At 37.7% G+C, this 9,701-nt stretch overlaps 1 protein-coding gene across 1 annotated transcript; it reads left to right on the top strand.

The window, feature by feature from the left end:
* The first annotated feature begins 4,544 nt into the window (after positions 1-4,544).
* On the top strand, positions 4,545-8,823 carry LOC119417127 (solute carrier family 25 member 45). Its single transcript, XM_037684338.1, has 6 exons — positions 4,545-4,605; positions 4,676-4,719; positions 4,794-4,865; positions 4,940-5,119; positions 5,694-5,928; positions 8,543-8,823. The coding sequence occupies exons 1-6, from the start codon at positions 4,569-4,571 to the stop codon at positions 8,821-8,823; spliced, it is 849 nt and encodes a 282-aa protein (XP_037540266.1). The 5' UTR covers positions 4,545-4,568.
* The last annotated feature ends 878 nt before the right edge of the window (positions 8,824-9,701 follow it).

Genomic DNA, 9,701 nt, shown 5'->3' with positions numbered 1-9,701 from the left:
ATCAGGATATGCCTTTTAATACCTACATTTAAAAAGTTACCAGAACCGCTTTCCTCCACCTGGATAATATTATAAAAATTAGAAACATCTTATCTAAAAACAATGCAGAAAAACTGGTTCATGCATTTGTCACGTCTAGACTGGACTATTGCAACTGTTTATTATCTGGTTGTCCAAAAACTTCTTTAAAAATTCTTCAGTTGATCCAAAATGCTGCTGCCAGAGTCTTACTGAGAGTTTGTGGGAGAGATCATATCTCTCCAGTTTTAGCTTCTCTCCATTGGCTCCCTGTCAAATTCAGATTAGAATTCAAGATCTTACATCTAACACACAAAGCTCTCAACAACCTAGCTCCATCTTATATTTGAGATCTTATTGTTCCATACTTTCCTAACAGAGCACTTCACTCTCAGACTGCAGGTTTACTTGTGGTTCCTATCATTTCCAAAAGCAGAATGGGAGGCAGCTCTTTCAGTTATCAGGCTCCTCTCTTGTGGAACCAACTTCCAGTTCCTGTCCGTGAGGCTGACACACTTGGGTTTCTTGAGCTATCCTTTAGTTATCTTGCTATAGGCTTAAACTGCTGGAGGACACATTTACCATGTAACCTGCTGCTGTCTTTACTTGCTCTACTCTACCTGTTTGTATTTGTAATTATTTCTATCCTTAACAAATGCTTTTTGTCTTTTTTCCAATAGAAAGTTCACCTGGACCTGTTATTCTGTGTCCGTTCCACCTTCCTGTCCTCTCAAACCCAGCCAGTCGAAGCAGATGGACGCTCGTCCTCAGCCTGGTTCTGCTGGAGGTTTCTTCCTGTTCAAAAGGAGTTTTTCCTTTCCACTGTTGCCTTTATGCTTGCTCAGGTGGGAGACTGCAACGAAGTGAAGATTTACAGTCTGCTGACTTCCTCAGATAGATAACTTTTACTAATTGGCTAATTGGCTTCTATAATGTATGTGAATGAGATGACTTCTGTTGTGACTTGGCGTTATATAAATAAACTGAATTGAATTGATGAGAAATATGTGAAAACACAATATTTAAGTTATATTTGGTATATGTGGTCAAGATGCCCCAAAAAATTAAAAGCAACAAAATCCTATTTTTTACCTCTACAAAATTAAATATTACAAATTGTACACTGACTTTTCTCATACTTGTATTTAGAGACGCATAATTTTGACTCTATTTTTTTAGCAAGGGAAAACGTTTAATATTTAGAACCAGAGCAGTTTGTGTAATATTCCTTTATCTTACTGCTGAACCTGAAGTCTATAAATGAAAGCTAACTGAATCATTTCATCTGTCCTAAAACAAACATTATGATTATATGTGATAATGATGTATTTGCTTCACGTTTATTCATCACAGCCACAACGCTGACGATGTGCTTTTATTTTGGTAAAAGATCTTTGCTGCGCTCTCTCATTGCTGACGACTTCCGGTAAAAAAAGGGTGGGAGATAAAACTGGTCATTAAAAAGTTTGTCTCTGAGTTATGATTATTATTTTAAATCGATGTATTTTTTTCAATAAAACCAGACTTCTTTTAAATATATATATATATTGTTCTTTCTGGACCAAAAAAATCAAATACAACAAAAACAAAACAGTCGTTTTGATTTTTTTTTTTTTTGTGTGTGTGTTCATTAACTGATGAGAAAGTAGTTGCCAAAACATGCACGGATTATTTCCACAAAACCTCTTGTTCGGAACAAGGTGTTTGCTCCGAGGAGGTTCTGAGTTCTGACTGGATGTTTCCACAAGTCACGGAGCCAGCGGAGAAACACTGAAAACAGTAAGTTTCAGATCAGAAAGTTGCTTTAAAGGTTTAAAACTTCCATGAGAACATGATTTAGTGGGTCTGCTGGGCAAGACTGTACTTAACGCAACTTGAGTGTGTGTGTAGGAGGTGTGTGGAGAGTAAATACTGCTTATTGAATCAGTTTTAAACCACTGCCTTTGATGCAAATATTTTTGGTAACTTTATCCTTTATTTATTTGCTAACCTCATTCTGCAGAACTCACCTTTCAAATCATGCAGTGTTGTTTGAAACACAACACCTGCTGAGACTGAAGTGTGTCCTTCCAGCTGCAGACAGCTGTCAACATCCTCTCTGTTGTTTAATTATTTTTTGCATTCAACCTTTATTTATACAGGTTAGTCTCATTGAGCCTCGAGGACTCATTTACAAGAGAGACTGCAGGTAATAATGTCCTGGGAGCGCACGCTGTAGCTGCACTCATGCAGAGACATGTAGGAGGAGATGTATGAAGGCAGCAGACCAAGAAGTGATTTAAAGATGAAAATGTACCAGTGAGAGAGTCTACGTGAAGTTAATGATGACCAGTTAACCAGTGAATACTGGGTGCAGTGGTGGGTACAGTAGTTACAGCCAGTTATGAATCAATGCACCGTGATAGACAGAGTCCAACATCTGCAGGGTGCTTGTAGGAGCGTTCATGTAAATAATGTCACCGTAATCAATGGAGGGAAGGAAAGTCACAGATACAAGATGTTTCCTAGTGTTCACACTTAGACAGGATCTATTTTTGAAAAAGAAACCCAGTTTAACTTTCAGTTTCTTTACAAAGTTTTTGACATGGAGCTTAAAAGAGAGATGTGAATCAACCAAGATACCCAAATATTTAGAGGAATTCACAAACTCAATAGGAAAACTATTCATGGATGAGGTAGGGGGATGGTAGTAGTAATAGTTTTTGTCTTTAACTTTTTTAAATTTAATAGTAATAGTATTAGTAGTATTGGTGGTAGTAGTAGTAGATATATTAGTAGTAATGATGGTGGTAGCAGTAGGAAAAGTATTAGTAGCTGTTTTGGTAGTAATAGTAGTAGTAGAAGTATTATTAGTAATTATGGTAGTAGAAGTATTAGAAGAAGTATTAGAAGAAGTGAAGTTATTAGTAGTAGAAGTATTAGTAATTTTGACAGTAGTAGTAGTAGTATAAGTAGTAGTTATAATAAAAGTATTAGTAATGGTAGTAGTAGAAGTATTAGTAGTAATTCAAAGTATTAGTAGTAATACAATTCAATTCAGTTTATTTAGCGCAAAATCACAACAAGTAATCACAGGGCACAGTACAAAAACTTCCACGTACATACAAAAGCCAGTTAGTAAAAGTTATCTAGCTAAGGAAGCTAACAGACTCGTTAAATCTTCACTTCATCACAGTCTCCCATCCTGAGCAAGCACAAAGGCAACAGTGGGAAGGAAAAACTCCCTTTTAACAGGAAGAAACCTCCAGCAGAACCAGGCTCAGGACGAGCGTCCATCTGTTTCGACTGGCTGGGTTTGAGAGGAGCAGGAAGGAGAGACACAAACAGAATGGCAGGTCCAGGTGTAGGTGCAGGTGTACCCCCTATTGGAAGAAAGACAAAAAACACATGTCAAGGTTGTGCAGAGTAAGTAAAGACAGTATAGCATAGTAAAGTAATGTGGTCAATGATGGTAGAAGTATTAGTAGTTGTTATGGTAGTAGTAGTAGAAGTATTAGTAGTTTCAGTGTAAGTATTAGTAGTTGTGATGGTAGTAGTAGAAGTATTAGTAGTTGTTATGGTAGTAGTAGTAGAAGTATTAGTAGTTTCAGTGTAAGTATTAGTAGTTGTGATGGTAGTAGTAGAAGTATTAGTAGTTGTTATGGTAGTAGTAGAAGTATTAGTAGTTTCATTGTAAGTATTAGTAGTTGTGATGGTAGTAGAGTAATACTAGTAGTTGTAGTAAAAGTATTAGTTGTTGTTATGGTAGTGGTAATAGTAGTAGTAGTAGCAGTAGTAATAGTAATAGTAGTAGTTGTAGTAAAAGTGTTAGTAGTTGTTATGGTAGTGGTAATAGTAGTAGCAGTAGCAGTAGTAATAGTAGTAGTTGTAGTAAAAGTATTAGTTGTTGTTATGGTAGTAGTATTAGAAATATTAGTAGTTGTAGTAGAAGTAGGCTATTAATAGTTATGTTAGTAGTAGTATTAGTAGTTGTGATGGTAGTGGTACGAGAAGTATTAGTATGGTAGTACTGTAGTAGTAACAGTAGACTGGTAATCGATCAACAAGTCAAAGTGGTAACATTCAGTGATGTTGGCCTTGAAGACTTTTATTTTGAAGAGTTGGTGAAGTTACAGTCTGTCCACAGTCAGAGCCAAAGATCACTCTCAAGTAGATTTACTGAGGGAGTGTTGTGATAAGATTTACATTAAGCAGAACTGTCAAGAACATTTTACAACTATGAGGTGAGAACAGGTAAGGAACGTGGTCTTTTGTTTAACAATCTTTTTTTTATTTGCAGTGAGAAAATATGATGCAGAGCTGGAGTAAAATAAACAGATGTTTGAAAGACACAAGCATGAAATATTCTTTAACATGTAATCTGAAATTCCATTACCCTTTCGTTAAGTTTTATTGTGATTACTGATTTGAAAAGTCTTTTTAGGTTTAAAAAAAATTAAATTTTGACCTTTATTTTACCGTTGAGATCACGTATTAACCAGACAGACCACGTTTCTTTTACGGCAGCTGTGTTCTCTTCTTTCCTTGCAGACTGTGACATTTTCCAAGTCATGCCATTTTTGGAGTTCATAGCTGGGAGTGTTTCAGGTAAAAACACGAGAACTTAAATTCGGTACATAAATGTGTGGGAATAATTGATCTTTGCTGACTGCTGCAGGTGCAGTGGGACTTGCTGTTGGCCATCCATTAGACACCGTGAAGGTTAGATGAAATGTAAAAACAGATGTGAGATTATGCGTAAATAATTACTTATGCTGACAATGTTTCATCTAAAGGTGCGTCTCCAAGCCCAGTCTGTGTACAGAGGGATATTTCACTGTGTGGCCAAAACCTACTCTCATGAAGGCGTAGGTGTCCCATCCTCTTTTAGCTTATTGCTGCATGAAGTTGTCGAGTATTGACCGTTTTTCTGTGAACTCAGGTCCATGGATTCTTTAGGGGCATGTCGTTTCCGGTTCTGACCACTGGCATTCTCAACTCCATTATCTTCGGCGCTTACAGCAACGGTTTGAATTACCTCTCCCAGTCTCAGCGGAGTCAGTGCAGACCAGCCTCGGATGCACACGTCTTCACTGCCGGCTGTTTTTCAGGAGTGATGCAGGTAAGTTCACCTGAGGCAGAGACTGTAACTGACCATGCTTTTGGGCTCTCGGAACAAAGAATACCTCCGTTTTTCTACAGAAGAGGCTCACGTGTGCATAATTCTTTTTTGCTTGTTGGAAAATATTTGGATTATTTATATCAAAACAATGCAATATTGTGCATTTTGTGCAGTAAGTTCAAGTATAAGAACAAAATACATCGCATACATCTATAAAACTGTAAATTAAAGAGACGGCAGAGAAAAAAAACAAATTTCCCGCTCAGAGTATTAGTTATTAATATGCAATAAAGTCAACAAAATGTATTTATTCTAATCGTAAAACACTGCTTTGTCAATAACTACACCTGCCATCTCTACTTCTAATGAGAATGAGTTTATTGAACTTGTATGGCTCTGACTGGAGCAGGTATGAATGGTTTAAATGTGTCTGCAGAATTTTATGATAGAGGAATAAATTTAATGGATATCCAACTGGAACCTTTTAATGAGTTCAGTTTCTTCTTGAGATGTTTTTGTTTTAGTTAATAAAATGTAATAAAAGGACTATTCCTTCTGCACACTGTGCCTTCAGGTGATGGTTTGTGCGCCGATTGATCTGGTAAAGGTGCGTCTGCAGGGTCAGACATCTGCAGACCGGTACCGTGGACCTGTCCACTGTGTGGCTGTCATTCTGAGGGAGGACGGACTCAGGGGTCTGTTCAGAGGGGCCATGGCTGTCGCTCTGAGGGACATACCCTGCTATGGATTCTACTTCCTGCCTTATGAGGTCATTCGAAGGGCTCTGACGGAGACTGGACAGCAACCGGGTGAGTTTCAGAACTGATTCAGAAATTCAGTTCAAACCAGAGAATTTACATTTTCTCAATTAAAACATACAGATTGAATGCTGAGAGCTGAACGACTGCTTTAGAAGCTGAAACTGATTTGTTAAAGCAAAAAAAAAAAGAAGCCAAACACTAGTTAAAACTAAAAGAAGCACAATGCTAACTAAAAGTAGCAAAACAGTAGCTATAAGCCAAGAGAAAAATGCTAGCTAAAACCAGCAACAGATAAGCTAAACTTTGCAAAAGGCTAGCTAAAAGGAGCTAAATGTAAAAGTTTAAAGTAGAAAAACACTTGCTAAAAGCAGAAAAGGGTTAGTTAAAAGCTAAAAGTGCCAAGATGGTAGTCAGGAGCCAAAAGTTTTTAAAAAAGCTAGCTAAATGCTGCATCAGGTTACCTAAAGACTAAAAGTAGCAAAAGGCGAGCTAAACCGAATAAAAAGTTAGCTAGAAGCTACAAGTAGTAAACGGCTAGCCGAAAATACCAAAATGCTAGCTAAAAGTAGCAAAAGTAAAGTTAGAAGCTATCCATCCATCATCTTTACCAGCTTCTGCCTTTCCGGGTCACGGGGGTCACTGGTGTCCATGTCCAGCAGTCAAGGTGCAAGAGGCGGGGGACACCCTGGACATGTCTCCAGTCCATCACAGGGACAGAGAGACAAACAAGACAAACAACCAAAAAGTAGCAAAATGCTAGATAAAAACTAAACAGGAAGATGGAAATAGAGCAAGTTTGCCGAAGCTGATTTTAAAGAGAAGGATGTTTTTGAAGGAACTGCAGAGATCTCAGAGCATTTCTTTGGGAAAATATGTGAAACAGAAGTTAAATGTTTTCAAAAATATAAAAGTAACAAAAAGTAGAAGTCACAGCGCACGTTTTGATATAGTAATGGCCTTTATAGCAGTTAGATTACAAGAACTCAAACATAATACAGTAATGTATTATGTTTATATATTATGTTCACTCTGTAAATCAGAGTATGACAGAATGAAGATGTTTTACTAAAGAAAGGTCAGATTTATAAACTAGACTAGATCGTTGAACATGTTCATTTAACTCATTCCATCGCTCTTATGGTTTTTGCTCTTGCTGTCATTTCTTCTATTAAGATAAATAACTCAACAAAAATATATTTAGACACCGAAGTTCATGCTCAATAATCCAGGTATAAAATCCAACAAAGTTCAGTCAGGTCATCTGGACGTTTTTGTTTTTTTACATTTTGCTGAGACGTTTCGTCCTTCATCCAAAGGACTTCTTTGATCTGAGAAGCCACCAACAGACAAAACTGATTCCCATAAACAGCACACTCCATAGTGGAAAAAAAACAGTTTGATGGTGCTAAGATGGCCTCCAGGGCCCGCCCTCTCCCCCGTCAACTCCTCTGAGACAGTCATGACAAAGTGGCATACTCCACTATAGAGTATGCTGTTTGTGGGAATCAGCTTTGTTTGTTGGTGGCTCCTCAGATTGAAGAAGTCCTATGGATGAAGGATGAAATGTCTCAGGGAAAAAAAAATAAACCGTCCAAATAACCTGACTGAACATTGTTGGATATTTTTAAACAGTTTTTATTTTTTCATGTTTTCTATGATAACGTCTCCTGAAACACCTGACACCTTGAGCACATCAATGCACAGAATCGCATGCTCTGATTAAGGATTTACAGATTTATTATTAAAATAAAGTGGTTCCCTACCCTGGTCCTTGAGGAACACCACCTTGCATGTTTTAGTTGTTTCCCTGCTTTGACACACCTGATTTGAACGAATGGTTGATTAACAGGCCTCTGCAGAACTTGAGGAAGTAATTAAATCATTGAATCAGGCATGTTGAAGCAGATAAATAACTAAAACATGCAGGATGGTGTTCCTCAAGGATCAGAGTTAGGAACCACCAAATTAAGTCACAAGTAAATGTGTAATTGCAGCTCAAATAAATGTGTCTGCACTATCTAAACTAAATATTTGATATAGTAAGTCCAGCTCCATCAGTAAAATATGCCATACAATTTGAGTATCATTCATCTGTTTAAAATATCAGGAAAAATGTCAGAAAGTCTTATTTTCTGAGTGTAAAGTTGTTCTCTTTATTCAGGCTGCGATAGTTTGGAGGGAAAAGATCTTTGCCGAGCAGATGGATGGGAATGTTTGTCTTCCTGGGTGTTGTTTTCAAGAATGTCAGGTGTGGTCATTTCAGGTTAGGTGAGATAGTAAGTTCAAGACATTAATCTTAAAGAGCAAATGATGGTGAACTAATAATAATATTTAAAAAAAAAAACTAGAAGTCTCTCCTTCACATCACGTTGTTGACTTAATGACTGCGATAACGCACACATTAATTTAATGTTTAAAAAGCATTTTAAATGCATTTAATTTGTAGTTCTTGCAGCAAGTGGAACAAAAATGTTTGGAATAATATTTGCACCTTCTTTAATGTGCGTACCTCGTAGGCTTTTACTGGAAGGACGCGAGCAGACAAGTAGCAGTCATTTGTCACAGATGACATCACTGCTTTTTGGAAGTTTCTGATAAAACGATCGCGCACACAGATTGTGATGCCACTCATCTGTTCGTTTTCAACGCCTCCCATCTTCAGGGACCTTTGCCATCCTGATGGCAGGTGGCGTGGCGGGCGTGGCGAGCTGGGTGATTGCCACGCCCATGGATGTTGTGAAAGCTCGGCTCCAAATGTCTGGCGCCGGGGGCCGGCGGTTCAGCGGGATCCTCCACTGCATCAGAGTGAGCGTGAGGGAGGAAGGAGTCCGAGTGTTTTTCAAAGGCCTCCTGCTGAACTGCGTGAGGGCCTTCCCCGTCAACGCCATCACCTTCCTCAGCTACGAGAGCCTGATGAAGATCCTCTGTCCATCGGGAGAGTGAGCGCAGCTACACATGGTGCACGAAGTGAAAAACAGCCTCGAGGGGAATAACAACTCTTTTATCGTTGTCACCTCGCTTCATTTGACCTCATTTACCTTCGTTTTTGTGTTTTCTATAGGGACGTTCAACATTATGTACGTTTATTTTCTTATAATAATTTGTTTAAATTTGAATTTGCTCAAAGTTTGAGAGATTCTTCTAACCCCTTTTTGTTTGTTAGTGTTTTTTCTTGTTTTTATTACGGATTACTCAGTAATTAACACCTTCAGGTCAGTGTGTCTTCATGTGGAAAAAGTCAGGCCATTAATATTTTTCACTCATCTTCCACACGTCTGAACTCTGTTTAGCTTTAAGTGATTATTTCAACGCTTTTAAAACTACAAACAAATTACAGAAACTATCTTTAATAATAAATGTACTTCAGCGTAAAAACCTAAGAACTGACTTCATATCTGAAAGGAGGGGAAGGTGTTTCACAGTTTTCAGTTCAGTTGTGTTTTCTTGGCTAAGTGTTTATTTTAAAGCAAAGAAAACCAGGTCTCATTTGTTCAACATTTAATTTACCGTAATGTCTGGAATATAAGCCACTACTTTTCTTTTTTTTTTTACATACACTTTGAACACAGCGGCTTATACAATGTCACGGCTTATTTATGGATTTTTTTTTTTACTTCCTGTGAAGTGCAGTAGAAAGAAGCCTAGTCCTGGTAGGCTACTGTTTTTTGTTTTAAACAGCCATGTTACAGGCACTGTTTAGAAATAATAAAATACTGTACGTATTTGTGTATGTTACCAGTACATATTTAATTAAATGTTTAAAAAAATCTTTCTGTAAATATGTCATGTTACAACGTGGACACCCGTGGCTTGTATACAAG

Source organism: Nematolebias whitei, chromosome 11, assembly GCF_014905685.2.
Source record: "Nematolebias whitei isolate Nwh7 chromosome 11, NemWhi1, whole genome shotgun sequence".
In the NCBI taxonomy this organism is placed as follows: Eukaryota; Metazoa; Chordata; class Actinopteri; order Cyprinodontiformes; family Rivulidae; genus Nematolebias; species Nematolebias whitei.
The sequence above is the reverse complement of the archived record's forward strand: the minus strand, read 5'-3'. Positions and strand labels throughout refer to the sequence as shown.

Excerpts from the sequence above, each read along its gene's own strand:
- LOC119417127 (XM_037684338.1), top strand. The coding sequence starts at position 4,569 with ATGCCATTTTTGGAGTTCATAGCTGGGAGTGTTTCAG. Across the intron at positions 4,606-4,675 it reads CATAGCTGGGAGTGTTTCAG|GTGCAGTGGGACTTGCTGTT; the intron begins GTAAAAACACGA and ends TGACTGCTGCAG. Across the intron at positions 5,929-8,542 it reads GGAGACTGGACAGCAACCGG|GGACCTTTGCCATCCTGATG; the intron begins GTGAGTTTCAGA and ends TCCCATCTTCAG.